This window comes from Pocillopora damicornis, chromosome 11 (assembly GCF_964200805.1).
Source record: "Pocillopora damicornis chromosome 11, jaPocDami1.2, whole genome shotgun sequence".
Classification (NCBI taxonomy): Eukaryota; Metazoa; Cnidaria; class Anthozoa; order Scleractinia; family Pocilloporidae; genus Pocillopora; species Pocillopora damicornis.
The window spans coordinates 6,479,138-6,499,401 of record NC_142680.1 but is presented as its reverse complement, the minus strand read 5'-3'; the positions used below and the strand labels follow the sequence as shown (position 1 = coordinate 6,499,401).

The 20,264-nt window shown below is 35.8% G+C and overlaps 3 protein-coding genes and 1 pseudogene across 12 annotated transcripts in view; 2 read left to right on the top strand and 2 right to left on the bottom strand.

The window, feature by feature from the left end:
- The window catches only part of LOC113678055 (uncharacterized), a 47,289-nt gene that overhangs the window by 11,486 nt on the left and 15,539 nt on the right, over window positions 1–20,264 (top strand). The window contains exons 12-14 of one of the 5 annotated variants that reach the window (XM_089186784.1): window positions 444–564; window positions 1,322–1,486; window positions 1,711–2,870. In XM_089186784.1, the coding sequence (XP_089042910.1) occupies window positions 444–564; window positions 1,322–1,446 (246 nt within the window). In that variant the 3' untranslated portion in view covers window positions 1,447–1,486; window positions 1,711–2,870. Of the gene's footprint in view, window positions 1–443; window positions 565–1,321; window positions 2,871–20,264 lie in introns of those variants that run through there. The other 4 variants (XR_016180912.1, XM_089186785.1, XM_089186783.1 and 1 more) reach the window with 4 other exon arrangements.
- LOC149037206 (cystathionine gamma-lyase-like) overlaps window positions 1,790–20,264 on the bottom strand; it is a 47,134-nt pseudogene continuing 28,659 nt past the window's right edge. Inside the window, exon 14 of the transcript XR_016180918.1 lies at window positions 1,790–2,013. The product of XR_016180918.1 is annotated as a cystathionine gamma-lyase-like (transcript). The remainder of the gene's footprint in view (window positions 2,014–20,264) is intronic.
- On the bottom strand, window positions 3,835–14,833 carry LOC113682601 (cystathionine gamma-lyase). 3 transcript variants are annotated; one of them, XM_089186797.1, is made up of 14 exons: window positions 12,802–14,833; window positions 12,642–12,723; window positions 10,882–10,977; window positions 9,730–9,842; window positions 9,160–9,243; window positions 8,755–8,802; window positions 7,803–7,860; window positions 7,243–7,320; window positions 6,977–7,129; window positions 6,359–6,480; window positions 6,121–6,173; window positions 5,928–5,994; window positions 4,924–4,995; window positions 3,835–4,425 (listed from the first exon to the last, which is right to left on the bottom strand). In XM_089186797.1, exons 1-14 carry the CDS (start codon window positions 13,048–13,050, stop codon window positions 4,366–4,368), a joined length of 1,335 nt encoding a protein of 444 aa, XP_089042923.1. In that variant the 5' UTR covers window positions 13,051–14,833; the 3' UTR covers window positions 3,835–4,365. The 3 variants fall into 3 exon arrangements, with proteins under 3 accessions (XP_089042923.1, XP_089042922.1, XP_089042924.1); XM_089186796.1 differs by lacking the exon at window positions 3,835–4,425 and having other exon boundaries at window positions 4,869–4,995; window positions 12,802–13,245; XM_089186798.1 differs by lacking the exons at window positions 3,835–4,425; window positions 6,121–6,173 and having other exon boundaries at window positions 4,869–4,995; window positions 12,802–13,245.
- LOC149037208 (replication factor C subunit 1-like) lies at window positions 15,836–18,366 on the top strand. Of its 3 annotated transcripts, none has more exons than XM_089186813.1 (3): window positions 15,836–16,008; window positions 16,736–16,882; window positions 17,546–18,366. In XM_089186813.1, exons 2-3 carry the CDS (start codon window positions 16,819–16,821, stop codon window positions 17,740–17,742), a joined length of 261 nt encoding a protein of 86 aa, XP_089042939.1. In that variant the 5' UTR covers window positions 15,836–16,008; window positions 16,736–16,818; the 3' UTR covers window positions 17,743–18,366. The 3 variants fall into 3 exon arrangements, with proteins under 3 accessions (XP_089042939.1, XP_089042940.1, XP_089042941.1); XM_089186814.1 differs by having other exon boundaries at window positions 15,836–16,186; XM_089186815.1 differs by lacking the exon at window positions 15,836–16,008 and having other exon boundaries at window positions 16,483–16,882.

Genomic DNA, 20,264 nt, shown 5'->3' with positions numbered 1-20,264 from the left:
TACAGAATGTGATGTGCTGTATCTAGGTGCATCACCAAGGTATCAGTTAAGTTGTCTTTCCTTTTAGGCAATTGAAAATTGCAGAGACAAAGTCTTATTTAAACCCACTCTTCTTTTAATTCTCGGATCAGACTAGTATGTAAAAATTTTAAACTCTCTTTTCCACAAGAATCTTGCTTAATTAACCTCCCTGTTGTTCCCTGCAAGCAAAGAGGGCATTGTGGCTCAATGATTTGCAAATTAGATGCAGGAAGAGAAAGTCTACATTTCAGTATTTCCTGGGTTGGGTCATCAGGAGGATTCCTGGAACTAGAAACATTTTGTGGCTTGCTGAGTTGCAATAGTTATGCGACTAGACATTTCCAATATTTGCACCAAGTATTAGCATCATTACAGCTTCTTCAGTGATATTTGGCCATTGAGTAAGGTTGATCTCTCCTCAGATAATTCACAATAAAGTAGTTGATACCTCCGTGGTATTTCCCCACCGACTGGGACCTCCTTATAAGAGAGCTCTTCGTAACCTCACAGCCGAACACCTCAAAAAGATTATTCAGGATAGTGGTAAGTTTTGATAATGGTGATGAAAAAATGGTTACAATTTTTTTTTGAGGAAACTGTGCACAATGTGCACATCAGTCCATTGTACCATAAATCTTTATTATGACTTATTTGTTTGGATCCCTGAAATTTCTTTAGTTGTGTAATAGTTCATTTTACAGTTTCATGCTTGATTGATTTTGAAAAGGAGGGAGGCTAAGGGTGACCTTGTTATCATGCAAATGTTGCTGCTTTTCAATTGTGAATTACTCTGCTATCATGCTAACTAGTTACTGGTCTCTATCACAGCAAGGTGACCTTCAGCCTCACACCCAATCAAAGGCATGTAAAATGTACTGTAAAATTGGTGATTTGTCTCAGTCTTTAAGTGAAGCAGTTTGGGTAAAAAGTTGTAAAGAATGTGTCTTTCTAATGGGATATTCGCATGTTTTCATATTAAGAAACATCAGGTAATTTGACAGGATTTAGAGACCTATTAGGCCTTCTTTTACTTAGTGATGTCAATATTTGGATTCTTGGATCAATAACAGTATCTGAGCAACTGCATACCTATCCCTCCCCTCAACCAAACTTAACCCCAACTGCTTACAGTTGATTGTTATTGGGTAAGTGTAAGGGTAGGTGTGTAGTTGCTCAGATACTGATTTTTATTCATTCTCCCGGTCTCCACAGAAATTGTTACATTAGATTTCTCTTTGTCTTACACTTTAAGAAGTTTGACAGATATTTTAAAAAATTATTCCGTCATATTCTACTACAGTTGATGGCCATGACAGCTATGAAGATGCATCTGCTTGTTTGGAGCTTATGAGGTGGAAGGTGAAAGAAGACATGAAAAAGACATCAAGACAAAAGTCTCTGCATCAAGCATTTGCAGTTTCATAGCAACACTTCAACATTTCACACAGCAATAGGCAGTTAGCAGGTACTTTTTGCTAAAAGATTCGACATAGTTTCTTAGTGAGTCTCTTATATTAAGAAGTTTTGTTCAACCTTTCTGTTAACAGGGGAGCTGACAGTGAAATTGCAAACTGTAATAGTTAGATTTAGAATTGTGACAGTCACCCCTTTGGGTGCGTTGCTTGGGTTTTGCCACAGGTAGTTAGTGTAAGAGTTGAAACTTATTTATTTGGTACTGTCATCTTTCAGGTTTAGGTGAAACTTCACATGGAGCTGTGTGTGAAGTCTATATGGAAGAGGGGGGGAGGGAGGCAGTTAATGAGAAAGATTTCACTTTGATATGTTTATTCATTCAGTATCTTACATGTGACCTCAGTAATTAACACTTGTCATTTCTGAACCACTGAAAATATATCCAACAGTTGAATCATGAAATAAGGAGAAAATGAATCAGGTATAAAGTAAAACAGACATGAATGAAGATTTAGTGTTGGTACAATATTTTATTTGGTTTAAATATCAGATTCCAAATTCCCAGGTGGCTTTAAAACCCTAAAGGAGAAAATACACCAAATGATAATCATGTTCTTTTGCAGTTATTTATTACAGTAAAATATTTTTTTTTAGACAAAAAGTTTAGGAACTTCCTGACAGAGAGACTTACTGGCAACTTCTCCAAATCAATCCAAAATGAATAAAATAATTATTACTATTTCAGATTTACAAACACAGGTGTTAGTATATGCAGATAATTTGGTTTCATCAAGTGAGTTGATGATTTAAATTGGCCCAAATAACAAGTTTTTAAAGCTAACATTTCAAGTGTTAGCTCCTCTTCGGAGCAAATGATGAAGGGTTATCACTTTAACAAAGGGCCAATGCTTGAAACGTCAGCAAGAGAGACTCTTTGGGGTGGCTAATTTTCTTAATCAATTCAGTTGATAAAATTGACACAACACCACAGTTTCTTTAGAAACTTACCCTCTTTACTCATCTGTTAAAATATTCATTTGGGTTATGGAAAGAGTTCTATATAGTCTAATACATATGGTATTAATATCAATTACTATTTATACACTTGTTATTGCTTCATTTAACCCTTTAGTTCCCAATAGTGACCAAGACAGAGTTTCTCCTTACACTATCAGTACAATATCAAGCAGACAAGTAATGAGAATAAAGAAAATATCAATAAGGGGATTATTGGTTGATCCAAATCTAAATTCTCCAAATTAACATCACATAAATTGTATGGCAGACAGTAAGGAGAATTGCTAATGGAATCTTGGGAGTTAAAGGGTTAAGTAAATTTAACTCAAATTGGGAGCATTTTTGTTTTGTTGTTACACCTTGTGTAAGAATATAAAAAGACATAACCTATTTATCATGAAATAAAAGTTTTAATACATCACTGAATGAAATCACCTCAATCCATAAACAAATATGACATATTACTATACCAAACCCACAGTATTTCTTTGTTTGTTATTATTATTATTATTATTATTATTGTTATTATTATTATTATTATTAAACGTTTTGTTACAGCAAAAAGCCACTGAAAATCCCATTCAATCTAATTATCTCCTTCTTGTACAAGTGTAAACTTACTTAGTTGACAACAGTATTTAACATCATGGATATGTTATTTACTGGGAAGAATAATCATATGAGAAAACTATACCAGAGATTTTCAGCCAAGGCTGAAGACTAAAGGCACCACTCTTCACATGGACGGACCTTAAAACCGCAAAATACCTTTATTTTTTTTCCTGCTGGTTTGCTTTTTTTCTATTTTGCAACAAATAACACTGAAAAAAAATCATGATTGTGATCTGTATTGCAAAAACCTAGATCAGTTCTGAGCACAGAATTAGTCAATAGGATTCAAGGATTCAAGATTCTGGCCCATTGACAGAGATGCTTCAGAAAACAAAAAATAATACTCTATCTTACAAATCCTGTCCTAAGACAATTTCTTAATGGTTAGTTTACCAAAAGGGTGTGCTCATCACCTTCAGAACATAATTACCTTCGCTTTTTTCAAATTTCATCATGGGTTGTATTTTGTTTCCCTACAAACAAGAATCTGGCACCTGCAGAGAAAGTTTTCACATTATGCATTCAGTAATAACAAACTTAGATTTTTAGTAAAGTTTAAAATAATTTGTGCACAACTGGAGAGCATCAATTAAATAAAACACAGTCTGTGACTGAATGTACCTACAGCTGAATAGTTGTAGTGTATAATTTGCAGTAAAACTGCAAAGTGGTGTAAAAATGAACAGCTCATGTCAATGCAGAAATTGTGAAAAAAGGAACAGAGTTGTACACTCAGGTTAATTGACAGGCTGGGGACAGGGCGTGAAATTTTAAAATGCAAATAGAACAGGTACATGAATTGAAAGTGCATCAAATGTAATTTTATACAAAGCATGGCTACTCTTGGTGCTCTACGTTACCTACTCCTTTTGTTTTATCTTTCTTTTTCCTTTCATTTTCCATTCTTCCTCAAAAGATATGTTAGGGATGTTCAGAGTCAAACACACGTGTGATAATGTTTGACAATGTAAGCTTTTATGTTCACATGGAGAACAAGAGACATTACAAGTGTCTCACAATAGTGGACTATTTTGATAATGTGATGGGTTTGGGGAAAGGTTCATGGATTTACATGCTCAAACACATGGCTCATCCAGCACATCTTGCAATTGTGCACAACTTTTGTGTATGAAACAAAAGCCAAAACTATGAATTTTCACATATTAGATATTAGATATATTAGATATATTCATAGAAATTAGAGACAAAGGTACATTACATTTAGTAGCAGTAATAATTTCCCATAAAATTGAGTTTTAGTCACCCTCAAATAATATTGCATAGGACTGGTTGTTACTACTATTAGGTAAGCCTTCCAAGATTTGATTCACAATTCTTCTTTTTCAGGCTACTATATACTTCCTTGTGAACATTTAAGAGAATTTGGTGTTAGATCTAGATAATGCCTTCTGACTAATAAGCTTGTCTATTCTTATCAGCTGTTTGTTGCATTTTGTATCGATGTTGTTAGGAGAAGGTACAAGTCAATCACCTCTTAGAATGGGCTTGGAATTGCTTAGTTCCATGCTCAGGGCTATAAAATTGGTACTCCATGGATTTCTTTTTGGTTGCTGCTAGGTTAAAAGTGGTGGTTGCACACTGAAGAAAGTCAGCTAGTTTGTGCAGATAGATTGTTGGGATTTTAATTGAGTTGTGTTTACAATTTGGAATGTTTATACTACTCTTTGTTTACATTGGCACTGAAAAGCTCCAGTGGGGTAGAGGTCAAATAATTCTTTCCATTCATAACAACATGAACAATATTCAGGTCTTCTTGGGCAGGTTAACACTGTATTCAGCTTCAATCTTTAATTAATTTTACATTTATCTCATTATTTTGTACAAGTCAATTCAATTTACCGCTTGTTTGAGGGCCTGGTCCAAGTCATCAATCAAATCCTGAGTATCTTCAAGTCCCACTGATAAACGAATCTAGGGAATTATAAAGGATTCTATCATGAATATTGTAAGAGCAACTTCATACTTTATGTCTATAAAGACATTGTTGTTCATTCAGGGATGACATAATTTTAGGTATGAAATAAGTTGCTAGTCACTCAGGGGTCAGAGAGTTAATTCATCTCAGCGAAGCCAGCCAATTTAAATCAAAATGGAGCTTGTGAGGAATACTTATTTCTTTTATTCCTACTTTGCTGAAGGAAAAGAAGTAATTAGTCATACTTATGAAACGCTTTGTTACTCCATCCATCTCAGGAAATACTAAGATTCTTGAAAACGACTGAAAGCCAGTTTATCTTCTTATCATATTTTACAACTAGAGAGGACTCCTATGGTAATTCACAAATAGTTATCATCTGGACAAGAACTCTCCTTTTTCTTGCCTTTGTCTCATGTGAATCTCTTCTCATCAAGAGCTCAGTTGGTACAAGCCAAGAGGATAAGAGACTGCCAGCACTCTCGAACTCTTAATGAAACAAAACTTCTTATTAAATGTTTCCTTCGGGACAAGACTTGTCACTGGCAAGTGAAAAATCTCTTCTCACCAAGAGCTTGGTCCGAGCAAAGAGAGAAAGAGACTGACAGCAGTCTCAGACTCTTGATAAAACAAAACTTATTAATGTGTTCTTTGGGACCAGAATTGTGCTTGTTAAGTGAAATCTCTTCTCACCAAGAGCTTAATGCAAAGCAAGAGTAAACAAGACTGCCAGCAGTCTCAAACTATTGATAAAATGAAACATGTTATCAATGTTTTCCTTGGGACCAGACTTGTTGTTTCAAATCCAATTCTCCTGTCACCCAATACTCGGTCCAAAACAAGAGAAAAAAAGACTGGCAGCAGTCTCAGATTCTTAAACAAAATAACTATTGCTGTCCATGCCGACCATGAGTGATATCATACTCACCAGTGTATCTGATATTCCTAATACTTCCCTTTGATCTGCAGGAACTGATGCATGGGTCATTATTGCCCTGAAAATAAACCAACAAAAGATCCCTGATTTTAATGAACTTTTCTTTCCATTCCCAAGTCGATATCTTTTCAGCCAGTCATTCTAACAGTCTTGGCTAGTTGTTTTAAGTACATGCTGAACTTACGGTAGTTCTGTCAGGCTTTCAAAACCACCAAGACTCTCAGCAAGTGTAAATAACTGAAAGAAAAGGATAAACAAAGACTCATGGCATTTAGTGACATGAGACATTAAAAAAATCATAGTTGTAAGACAAATGGATTTCCTTTTGGATTTCCTGAATGCCACAGGAATTCCAACCTTAAGCCTATTTGAAAATTGAATTAACTTTATTTAAAAATTATTAAATAAATATCAATAGTTACCTTAGATGATTTGAAAAACTTTTTGGAATTCTCCAAATTCCCTTTGATGAAAAAAGTCACCATACCACCAAAGCCTGTCATCTGTTTTTTAGCAAGTTCATGCTGTGGGTATGATTCCAGACCTGAAAAAAAGTTTTACATCAATGATGCTGTACCATGTAAATACTGCTTCATCAATAGTTTTTGAGCAGGTCTGTTTAACCCTTTAATTCCAAAAGAGACTAGCATGTAATTTCTCCTTACAACATCATCCCCAGAATCAAACATTAAGGTCATGAGAATACAGGAAATGATCATCAACCAAAGAAGCTCTTGTTTGTTATACAAATTCTCCTTATCAGCAGCTTAGGAAATGTTTAGAAAACAGTATGGAGAATCTACATATTGATTTTAGGGTGTAGAGGGTTAACTAAGAGATATGCTATCTCTTCACACATGTTTCCATATGCCTTTCAATTAGTTCTCCAAACCTACCTTTGAAAAATTTGCATTCACTATAGAACTTATTAGCAATTTGTGACCAAACTAACATACAATTTCTAACTGCCAGTGTGTTACTTCATTGCAGCTGACCTCTTCATAGAAAATACCACCGCAACTCTCCCCTCCCTAACATACCTGGATACATAACTTTCTCTACCCTGGGGTTTCCTTCCAGAAATTTTGCAACAGCTGTAGCATTAATTTCATGTTGACACATTCTCAAGTGAAGAGTTTTAAGACCACGATTGGCAAGGTAACAGTCAAAAGGACTTGGCACTGGACCAATAGCTAACAAAATAAAAAAGAAGAGTTTATAGATTGAATAATTTGTAAACTTTGCTAAATCTTAAAGGTTTGGAGAGAACTTTTTTCAGTACAGAAATGATTACCTATTTACTTACCATTTTGAAGGAACCTCAGCCTGTTGCAGATTTCATCATTATTTGTGCACATAACTCCCATCACTGTGTCAGAATGACCTGCAGTTGTCAGTAATAATTCTATCAAGCAAGTGCATGGGGTATTCACAACTTTCATAAAACTATTTTATTGTCCGCTGGTATGATCTATCAAGCTATTTCTGGCATCGTAGGCTTGGCTATAATATACTGTATTCACCCAGCTAGTGCTTCCCAGAGTTAAAAAGCACCTTAATTTCTTCTTTATTAGAAAAAACAATAAAGAAAAATGGTCGAGCAAAAAGAAGGAGTGAGGGGTTATGGAGACACTGGTCAGGGCTGTTTTGCAAAAAGGGAACAATTGTGAAAGTTAGAATCTTCCAATTTGTGGACCTAATTTGCATTTAGCCCCTCCCCAAATGTAAGAAGACTTAATTATTTTTTAAAAATCAAAGTGAGGTATCCTACTTAGCCAGAGTTATTGCACTAAGGCAGCTCAGCAATGGCCTATAATTTCAAAAGAGTAATTATCAAAATGAAACCCTCATGTAAAAGCTCCATACCATTCATGTACTTTGTCACTGAGTGCATGACAACATCAGCCCCAAGAGACAATGGGCGCTGCAAAGGAATATTTCACAAATTTTTAATTTAAGATAAAGATTTTACCAATCTGTTTAATTCACTGTGAAAAGGTGCCAAGATAACACCAAAAGGTATTCCCTTATAGCTTGTACTTATCTCTTAACTGGTACTTGGTAATCCTGTTTTAAATCTTATTATACATCCAAGTAACTATCTCTTTTCTAATATGCTGAAATTGTACAGTGAATTTACCAAATCAGCACCTGGGATGTTAGCTAGCTTCATTTAATACAATAATCATGTAGATCAATATCAGTATCTGAGCAAATGCCCACCTATCCCTCCCCTAACCCAACAACAGTCAATTGATAACATGTTAGGGTTAATGTTGGGTTAGGGGAGGGGTAGGTGGGTAATTGCCCAGATACTGATATTGATATAATCATATTAAGGTCACTCAAGGTTGCAGGGATATCTTGTCATGTATGATTGCAGTGCATGATTTCTAAGGGTAATCATGTCAAGTTTGCAAGCTTTGTGTTGCTTGCCATCATTGAAGAGGCAAAAACATTTTTTTTGTTCAATGTATAATAAAATAATTATTAGATTTGGTTTTAGTGATATCCAGAAAAATCAAGGTCTTGGTAAGGGTTATCAGCCTCAGCCTTCAGCTTTGGCAGAGAACCTGCACCGAGACCTTGATTATTCTGGATATCACAAAAACCTCATCCAATAATTGTTTATTATCAGTTATTTAGTATGTATTTTAAGTCACTGCACTCATTACAGCCTACCCCTCGACAAACACTCTCACTGACCAACTATGCCCATGCCTTTCTGGCCTTTTTATAAATTTATCTCTAGAAAATCAAAAGAAACCTACATATCCTAAGGTAATTAACAGGTAGAAATGTAACGCCACTCAAATACCTGAAAATATGATGACATGAAAGTATTATCCACCACTAAAATAACTCCCTGTCAGATTAAAAATTATGGATATGAGATAATGTTAGTATTGAGAAACGTCTGCATCCAGTATGTGGATATACACTCAAGCCACATATCTAAGGCCAGAAAAACTCTGAGTTTGTTTCTTAGAGGTCTGTGCATAAAGTTAACTGCTTCCAATACAAGTTCTTGAGAGTCATTTTTTTTCCTGCGGTCATTGCACCAATTCAAACAAGTTTTCATTTGTTTGACTAGTTGGGGGAACAGATTTTAAAAAAAAAGTGTAGTGCAGGTGCAGAGATTGACAGAAAATTATTCACACCACATTAAAGCAAATTGTCGCTTTGAACTAAACCTTTAATGTCTTGCAGCAACCAAATGTACCTCATGTTGATGAACAACCTCCGCAGCACCTTGGATGTCCACAAGTTTCAGCAGAGGGTTGGTTGGAGTCTCAATCCATACCATCTAAATTGGATTAAAGGCAATAAAATTTAATTTTTTCCTCAAATCTCAAAAAGGCTTAGTATGTATATTAAAGTATATATTTTTTCACCTTGGGAGGGTGTGGTGCCTTAATTTAGCTCTTCCAAAAACTTCTGTGAAAATTGAAAGAATTATTGATAGGTAAAGAGAAGATTTCTCTATCCCATTTTTCATTAGTTTCATTATTCTCCCCATTTAAGCTTAATTGATTACTATTTAATTTAGGCCAAAAATTGATAGATAACACATTTAAAGATGAAGTAATTTTAATAATTCCTCCTCTTAATGCTCAATCCCTAAAAAATTATTCAGCAAAATATTTTTTCAAGATCACTCAGAAGCAAACTGCATTCTTTCGCATGAAAACTTCTGGCTTACCCTCAACGTATGAGACTTCTGAGCTGTCAAACTAATATTCATCAGTAATATGTAACATGTAATTATAATAGTTTGCTGAAAATTTTTAACCTTTGTTTTAGGTTTAATGGCAGCTTTCAGTTTACTCAAATCACTTGCATCCACCATTGATATTTCTATTCCCATATTTGCAGCAGCCACTTTTGAGAAGTACCTATTGGTACCTGTCAGTACAAAAAAAATCAGATAAAATGTTTGGTATAAAAAAGCTGTGTATTATTGAAGTTGGGTCCACACTAGATCTGGAAATCAAAATAAGCACTTGACAGCTGTCTGTACTTGCTTTTAGACATAAATTTGTGGTTTGCTTCAGTCTATAAACTTTTCAACCCCCATGAATATGATGTTGATGTGATGTTGATGTTGCCTACTCTGACGGCAAACTTAGTGCTTTCAATAATTTCAGGCCTTTCACGAAATAATTTTAATGCATTACTTGCTTTCTTTCTTTTTTGTATAATGGTTTATTGTATACTGTAATAAAAATACTCCATGAAATTAAAACACATCATGCAAATAACTCTCTTAATGACACGTTGCAAACTTGGAATCTGCATACTTTACATACTTTATTATAATAATAAATAGTTTTGTGTATGTCTTCTGTGTTTATTCACTTACAGCTTAATCAGTAACTTTTGTGTATCTCTCTTGTACTTTTATAATTGGGAATCAGGTTATTAAAACCTTAAATCATCAATGGTAAAACATTGTCTCTACTTTACAACATGGTTTTCCCATGCTTAACCCTTTACAACCTAACATCAGTATGCATGTTCTCCAAACTGTTCTCTATACATGTCCTAAGGCACTGACAAGGAGAGTTTGTTTAACAGTCAAGAGCTTCTTTAGTTTGTGGTCATTTCCTTTATTCTCCTGACCTTGACGTCTGATTCAGGGGTGATATTGTAAGTTGAAATAAGATGCAAGTCACTCTTGATAGTTACAACAGATTTATTGTGTCTTGCTGTTAACAATACATCTTTAAGTTGTGATTCCTGAAAACAGTTGTCTGATGGTAAAACAATTATTGAGCATTGTAATCTTGAAATATTGTGAATTGTCAGTGTGTTAACAAACAATTATTTTTCCCAGTCAAAAGCAAATGATTTATCAGCTCCCCATTGCCAAATCTCAAGATTTTGCTCAACACTATCCAATAATTATTAAGTATCATATAAATATTATTCAATCACTGCATACCTCCATATACATCATCCACGCAAACAATGTGTTCCCCACTCTTAAGTAAGTGAGTCAATAACATAGTGGCTGACAGACCAGAAGAGGTAGCCAAGCCTAAGGATGTGTCGAAATAGAGAGGTCGTGCCATTAGTAATTATTAATATCAACTTGCACATTTCATAATAATTTTGTAACACATACTGGTACTTCTTAGTCAGTTCTCATAATTCATTCTCCCCTCTATACTCCCCTAAGTCTGACTATTTCTAGTTGTGGAATTACCAGACACATTGAAAGTTCTTCTAAATAAGCCAAAGTCTGTATTGTTCACTTGTAGACTCAACTGCATAAGTAACATTCATCAGTAGGACTACATGTTCAGGAAATGTCTTGTTACCCACCCCTAGGATAGTCAGCAGAAACACCAGGTTGGAAGGGGGGGGGGGGGGGGAGTCTCAAAGCTTGCCAGAATCATCAAATCCCAAAAAAGAAACGTGATGTGTTTATTGAAGAGAGAGGTCAGAGAGCATAACAAAGGTCAAGGCTGTGCTCTAAGGAAAATTTCAGGGAGCCCTTTGGGCTCCCAAGCGTTTTAGCTTGGGTGCCCAGGCCTAAAAGATGGCCTCCCAAATCAAAATTTCGGGGAGCCCAAAGGGCTCCCAAACATTTTAGCTGAGGTGCCCGGGCCTCCTAGTTGGTCGCCCAAATTAATAAATCAGTCAGTTAATTATTAAAAATTAAACAAACTGTTTTCGTAACGAGTCAAATAGAACTATGTGCATTTATTTATTGTTTTTATGTTCATGAAACATCGTATCCTTTGACCTCCTGAAAACCTATCGGTGAAATGTTCAAGACAAATGAGCTTTTTGTGGATTCGGTCGATTTTATTTTTAGCGCGTGATACGTAATAACTTGTCACGACACCAAGGACAATGCGGGACTTATAGAGTTTATACCCGTTTCTAAAACAATCACAAAAAAAACGTATCTTTTCTTTTTTATACATCGTGTTTTACTGGAAAAACAATCTTAAGTTATGTTTTTGCCTCGCAGACACGGCAGTAAAAAGCCGGCTAAAATATTAAATTAGCATAGAAGAGCGACTCCCGTGTTTATTCAGCGATTTATTAATCGCCGACCGTACTTTACGCCTATCAGAGCAGAAGTAACAACTTCTTTTGAAAATTTTAAAACTGTGCAGCTAGTCAAGTTCAAAGTCAAGGATTATGCTACATGTGAATTCACGTGGAACGACCTTTGAACATCAACGCGCGCCCGATTGAACAACATTTTCTTTTTTTTTTTTTTTGACTGTAAATCAAGAAACCAACACCAGCCAGTCTCCCGGCCGGGCGACCAAGAAAATATTTTCAGTCGCCTGAGGCCAAATGTTAGTCGCCTCAGGCGACCGGGCGCCGTTAGAGCACAGCCTTGAAGGTATTACAGAGTTTTCACAATTGAGGTTATTTGTTAGGGTTTTCTGATCTCTGCTCTTTTATGAAAACGATTGGGATTGCCATCAAACTTTTTCAAACCCCGGCCAGGATTTCTCATAAAGCAATTCCAACTAACCCTGGGGCAAGAAACATGTTTGTTCGTTTTCCATTAGAAGAAATCACTTTGAAAACCAGTTTGACAAAATATTTCCAGCAATTATTTCTGTTTTCTTCAAAGCTTATAATGTGGACTAATCGTGATGTCCTTATAAGTAACCAAAACAAAAATTTTATCCACGTGTGGGGTTCACGTGGAGGATAAAGGCTATATTTCCTTACCATGCTTGGCACCCTCCAAAGCCGCCACGCAAGCCTCAAAGCAGTTCCTGGTAGGGTTCCCCGATCGCGAGTATTCGAATCCCTAGAAGAAGCAGAAAGATCAGAGGTACAGCAGCGTTGATCGTTGCAAATTTTTCACGTAAGATGACGAGAAACTCACACGATGAACTCCTGGGTCATCCTGTTTAAATGTTGTAGCCATAGAAATCGGCGGCACAACTGCCCTAGAATTCCACTGTTCGGGTTCTTGGCCAGCATGGATCGCCAAAGTTCCGAAATGCGGAAAAGGTTTGAGATTCTTTTGTTCGGCTTCGTTCGCCATCTTGGAAGAAGAGGAGAGGGTAGACCGGGGCACAAAGTGACGTAATACTCTAAACAACAACAACCTGCTTCGTTGCACAATCATCATGGCATTTGCGGCACAAGATATGCATTGATCTCCCCAAAATTACTCAAATGGACAAACATACTGGCTCTCTAAAAAAAAACAAACGGGCTCCATGCTAAAACAAGTAGATTATTCTCAAAAAGAAAGGTTCAAAGCTCGATGTAACCGTCCCCTCCCCCTAACACACCCCAACAGTTTTTAGCCACGCACGCCGCCGGCTCCAGAGCCCCCTCGGATTGAAATATGGCGGCCTCTTAATAGCACACTAGCGGCCAGGCCGGAGAGTGATGTGAACACATTACTATACTAAAATGGTTTGGTAAAATTGCCAAAATTGGTATTTATTGCCATACGTGGTAGGTAATTTTACAGCGTGTTTTAACCAAAAGTTTCATTCAACTACATATATCTAACCCAAGGTATCTTTCTGGACTGGAATGTCAGAAATGGTATGGTACCGTGTGTTAACTAACTTTGTAGGTATAATTTTCAATAGTTTGCCTGAGTATGTCAGGTTAGCTGAGTGAGGCTGACAAGTTACGATGTTCTGCCTTTTTTTTTTAATCTTAAACAAGGTCATAACATGAAGCAATTTTGTCTTCATTCTTTAACTCCCAAGATCTGTTTGCTAATTCTCCTCTCTAGTTTCTAGACGTTTCCTTGTACATTTGTTATAGGAATTTGTTGTTAGATCAAGATAACGACCTACTCTTTTGTTGGATATTGTATAAATAGTTTAGGGAGAAGTTACATGTAAATCACATCACACGGGAGTTTAAGGGTAATAAACAGCGTGTTGTGATACACTGCTACTTAAATTTCACTGAAGTTCAAAATATCCAGGACTTGAGCATTCCCCACAAATTTGTTCAAACTGCAGCTTACTAATTCTGCAGAGCAGTTGCAATATGCAACTCTAATGCTTATTTCACAATTTTGACAAGTATTAGTTAATCTTTCATTTACTCAGACTGAAGGGAAAATGAAATTGTTCATTAACTTGAAAGGTGATTGATAAAGAAACCTTGAGACTTCACCTTACCCAGACTATTTTTTCCACAAGCCTGGTGTAACCAACATGCCAGTAATAAATTTTAGATGAGTTTAATTTCCTGATGACTGGACTGAACTCTTCTTTCTACATGCCATTGCCAGTGGTTTCTAAGTAAAGTATTACAAACATAATACATCAAGAACGGAATGATAAATTACGAGATTGGAAATAAGATAGGAAATACAAATAACAAGAAATATGTATAACATAGACAATACTAATAATATAGGAAACATGGGTCACTTGACAAAAGAGCAATTTACCTGACAATTCTGGAATATGGCTGGCATAACAATGTACTTGCAATTACCTTTTAACTCAAGCTCACACCTTTTTTATTTGCATGATCTGTGGGAAAGTTAAACTTATATGGCTAGTTGCATGGACTGGGGCTTTAAGGGGGGGGGGGGGTTGGTTTCTACATCTGGTGTCTTCTCTTGATTTTCTGAGCCAGAAGAAAGGAAAATGAAGATTATCAGAATTAAAGCTGGTTTGGAAAATCTGCAGATACAGTTTACAGGAAAAAATTGTAAAATGCATGCTTTGATAGACCCTTTTTCTCCCAAGATCTCAATAGTAATTCTCCTTACTGTCTGCTATACAATTCTTGTAATGTTAGTTTGGAGAATTTGGTCTTGGATCAACTAATAATCCCCTGATTGACATTTGTATTTATTCTCATCACTAGTCTGCATGATATTGTATTTATATTGTAAGGAGAAGTTCTGTCTTGGTCACTCATGGGAGTTAAAAGGTTTGACAAAAAAATGTATTTTATCCTTTTACTATCAGTTGATGTTCAAATGTTGGTTCAACATCAGTGTCTGAGAAACTGCCCACCTACCCCTCCCTTAATACAACATTAACCCCTACTTGTAAGCAGTTGACAGTTGTTGGGTTAGGGAAGGGGTAGGTGCACAGATGCTGACATTGATCTGAAATGTTTATGGTGTATCCACAGAGTTTTTTACTTTTTCGCCATTTATAACTTTTCAGTTTGGACAGTATTAAGAGGCCTTCAAGGGAAGAATTAATTATTTGTCTGCTCATCTTGAATTATGCATGCACTTGATAATTTAATTTTTAGGAAGCAGAAAACTGTTTGGATGGACTGACATTTGTTATTACAGGAATCTTGAAGAGTATTGAGGGAGAGGAGGCAGCAGATTTGATTCAAAGATATGGTGGAAAAGTTACCCACTCAGTGAGCAAGAAAAAGAGTTATATCGTCATGGGATGGGATCCTGGGGAGAGTAAACTTTCCTGATCCAAGGCACATTGTAATGTACAGCTCAAAAGAGGAAAAAAAAAGAACTCTGAACATAAACATATAAGCTGCACCTTTTTCCCTAAATTTTTATAACAAATCCAGGTGCGGCTTACAGCTAAAACACCTGGGAAACTTGCCACAAATTTACATAAATTAACACAATTCATTGACAATTTGTAAGTCTGTATAGCAAACTAACAAGAACTGAAAAATTTACCTTGGTAGAAATTTATCATTTTCTTTTTGTTGTTGGCTTCTAAAGGAGTTTTTTTTTTACATGAGCATAAGCTTATATTTCTTGCTGTGGAGTTCATTAAATGTTTCTTTGTTAAGAAACCTTTTTAACTGGTTAAAAGTCGTCTTTCCTTCCCTGAATAGCTAAACATTACTTGGCAAGAAACCTATGGTTTCTTTGTTGTTGTTGTTGTTGTTTTTTTTTTGTTTTTTTGTTTCTTTTTTTTACTTTGGTGCTTATCTGTTAGGTTAAGCAATGTGGAACATCACAAATAGATGAAGATGGTCTGTTTGAGCTTGTCAGAACAAAACCAGGCAACGAGACCAGCTAATGAACCACCAAGTGTGGAGAAGAAGACAAAGAAGAAGGAGAAAACTGAACCAATGGAGTCCCTCAGCCAGGGAAGAGATCAGTTTGAAGGTGATTTGTCACAACTGGGTGAAAGATCTGTGTCATCTCCAACAACACAAACACCATCATCATCACCTGCACTGAAAGCTGGGTGTTTCAAACCTTTCCAACAATTAGCACAAGAGTATGACTTCACTGAAAATTTAATTCACACTTCAGCTGTATGCCTAAAATTATTTCCTCACCAGTAAGCATCCTACATGTATTGTGCGATGATTACACTTAGTGAATATAATTTCTTTTGTGTGCATCTAGGTACTGTACATGACTTTGTATTAAAATTACTGATAACATAAAAATACATGCATATGTATGTGATATACATGTACCAGTAAAATGTCATAAGTGCCATAGGCTAGTGTGCAACTGATAACATAATTTGTTCATCTATTTCCCTTCTTCCATCAACTTAATTTACAGTGTCATTCAGATTGTCTGTCTGTCTGTCTGTCTGCTCTTTTGTGTACATTCATTCTTCCATTTACTGTCTTTCTATCTGTCACTTATTCTCCTTGTTCTCCTCTGTCCAGTCACCCACATGTCAGTTTTACCACTACTCTAAATTCCACCTTTAGGTTCATCTGTTGGATCATTTAACTGTACTTCCATCTGTAGACTTGTTTGTGTTACTTAAATTGAGTTACAAGAAAGTACAGTTTTTTTGTTTTTGTTGCTTTATGTTTTTAATCTACATAAGATTTTGACAGTAAAGGTAATTTTTTTTGTGTGTGTGCAGGAGAACCAAATCTGTTATGGATAGACAAATATCAACCTCATGCAGTGAAGCAGATTATTGGTCAGTAGGGTGATAAGAGCTAAATGAGAAAGCTGATGAACTGGCTGAGAGACTGGGAAAAGAATAGAAAGAAACCAGCCTCTAAATGTGAGTACACGTGTATCTGATTGTCAAGATGCCTTTCCCTTAAATACATGTACATGTAACTTCTCTTCAGGCAAGTATGCAAACAGTTCAGGCAAACTGATGCAGAAAGCAGATGAAAAAGTTTGGGTTGTAACCAGATAGGGGAACCATTCTAGTGGGGGGGTAGCAATTCTCCTAGTCACCTGATGCTACTGAAATTAATTTAAGCTTTGGCAAGATTAGTCCTCTGGCAATTGTGCTGACTTTGACTCTTTAACTCCCATAAGAGACCAAGACAGGATTTCTCCTTTCAATATCAATACAATATTGAGCAGGCAAGTTATACCAAATTATCCAAATCATATGAATTTGATGGCAGACAGTAAGAAGTAATAGTGAGCTCTTTGGAGTAAAAGGGTTTAGTGCATGAACCTAACCTTAATCTACAGATATTTTACAGAAGACCTTAAATTGAGTTGTGATGCAAATGTTGTCTAGCTGTAGGCTGAATACCTTTCACACTGAATCCAGATTGTTTCTTTATTCCCACATTCAGAGATACATTTTTTTAAAGAGCTGTAACTTATGAACTTTGATGAATTTATTTCACTTGACATTCACTTATACATGTAGTTAGTATGTTAGTAATGGAATCACAATTGTAAGCAATTTTATTTCGTACAGCTTCCTTTTTCAACAAAGACCAAGATGGGTCGTCCTTTAAGGCAGCTCTTGTGTCCGGTTTCCTAGGAGTTGGTAAAATCACATCAGCAACACTGGTTTGTGAAGAGCTTGGTTTTACGTACATTGAAATGAACGCCAGTGACACATGGAGCAAAAAGACCTTGGAAGAACACATTTCTCAGTCACTGAACAATTAAACCATGGATGGCCTTCTGACAGGTTGTCAAATTTCTGTAAGATTTGGAATTACTTTATTTATATTATTAAAGATGCTTCATTCATTCTCCTGTCCTACTAAACTGATTTTCCACTGTAGTTTATTTATTATAATCAACTGAGTTGGTAACATAAATTGACCACCGAAAAGAGTTTTAAAGCTGAGTATAGCACTTCATCTATACATTGCTGCCTATGCCTGGCTTATAAGTTAATATGAAATTCAATCCTTAATGATTATCAATATATGCATTACTTGTGCCCAGAAAAGCTCGCCTTTCAGTTGGTACTTGAAATCATTAAAATTTACCTGACTTTTCTTTGCCAATGATGATAAGAACTGCCAGGGTTATTTAGGACGTTAGTGAGATCTTTAAAATATTGTGCTAATTGCTAAGCCAAGGAAGGTTTTGTGGTAAATTCAGGACGGTATGAGACTATATCACATGATGAGAGGCTTATACCTTTTATAGTTGATTGAACGAAAATGCCATAGGCTTTGGTACTAAGTAATGAATTGCCTTTTGTACTTTTAAAGCATTGACAACAGATCAAATAAAATATGAAAGTTTGGTGATGTAATATCAAAGTGCTTTTTACATCAATCTGTTTTTTGCTTCTTTTGCATTGTTATTTTTATTATTGTTATTATTAATATTATCATCATTATTATTGTTATTATTATTATTATTATTCTGTTTTGAACATCAACGCCATTTCAGTAATATATTTCAACACAGCTCACAGCTCTCCCCAGTCCTTTCAAGACCTCTCGTATGGCAGTCTAGCGCCCTTCGATCAACGTAAGCAGGCGATGGTTTAACGACCATTACATCAGCAAAAATTAAATTAAATTGAAAAAATAGCATGTTTATGTCATTGTGCTATAATCCGGATTAATGAAAATGAAAAGTTAAAAAATGTAATATGAGGCCCTGTCCAAACTTGGCGTATAAATAGAGAAACAGCATAGCTACAAAATACAGTCATGGATCACGAAATAAACAATGATACACCATTTTCTGTTTCGAGCTCGATGAGTTCATATTCAGCTTCTTCGATACTGCTGCAGTGACCAAGTGCACCGTTTTGTTACACACTCGTGGGGCAAATCACATTTTCATAGGAGTTGGATAGAGGATAGAAGATAGAGAAGGTGAGGATAGAATAAGTTCATAGCGACCTAATGCAGTGAATGAGATAAACGGGTATTGACTAAAGATACAAATAGAAATAATTTGAGACATGAGACACTAGAATGAAAGAAATATCGATCTTATTTACTCGTCACGAACGCAGGATCGAATCTTAGACCATCAGATTTTACGATCAGAAGTTCTCACATATAGCTATGAATATCTCGTTAATGAGCCAAGACATACAGTGGATACATAAAGGATCATCCTGCATACTGCCTAGATCATCAATGTCGAAAATTTCATGTCTTAAATTACATAATGATAGAAAGGAAATTTCAAGCTCTTTCGTGACAGAGGAAAAAATCATTTTTAACCAACGACCGAAAAAAAAAAACCCTATCCGTCAGATCAGGTTAAACGACAGATTAAATATCAATGCTGACATGTAAATAAACATACCAGACCTTGAGGTGGCTTATTTATCTTCCCATGAGGAATTTACGAAGCTGCGGCATTTCTGATTCCAGTATCAAGTGCGCCACATATCCGTAGGAACTATTATACAATTATTTATGGCCTCGCTTACTGCATCCAAACTCAGCAGACAATTCTGGAGCTCAAAGAAACAGAGAGCTAGGGCCTCAGATGTCTCCTCCAAGCTAAAGACAACTGGTTCAGTAACAATTTATTCATAAAATTCCTGCAAGATACACTGAGGGTTTCTGCACACAGAGATGCATGGAGTACATAGATTAAAAAATTTTGAATATCTTCCTCGGATATTTCTTTAAGAAGAGTACTTATGGTATTCGCTTTAATTCTTTATAGCACGCGAAACGATTTAAATATGCTTTTCTCTAGATACAACGAGAAGTCAAGTATTTTTCTTGGAAAAGAACTTTATTGGAGTTAAATTTATTGCAAGTACTCTTCAGGTGAGGAAAGCTAATGAAGAAGTATGTAGCATATTACAATCAAAAGACATGAAAATTGGAAAAAAATATTCATAAAGAATACATATTATTGATGTGATTTCTTTAGCTTTGTATCTCCCTCCGGTGATGAATATGTGCAACTTGTTATTACAAAGTATACTTAGATATCAACGCAACAACCAGCAAAAAAATTAGTGTTCGTTGAGAGCAGAGAAAGTTATCGCTTATAGCGAAGTATCTTGGTGTAACATTAAATTTTCTTTGCATGTGAGAGAAAGCCAGTGAATGAAAACAACTGAGGGATGGATGCTCATTTTAACTTGTTGGGGACTCGACTACACACGAACAAACCCATCTTGATTTTGTGAATCAGCATCGTTTTCATATAAGGAAGGAACAGATTTTATTATTCAAAAACTGATTGTATCG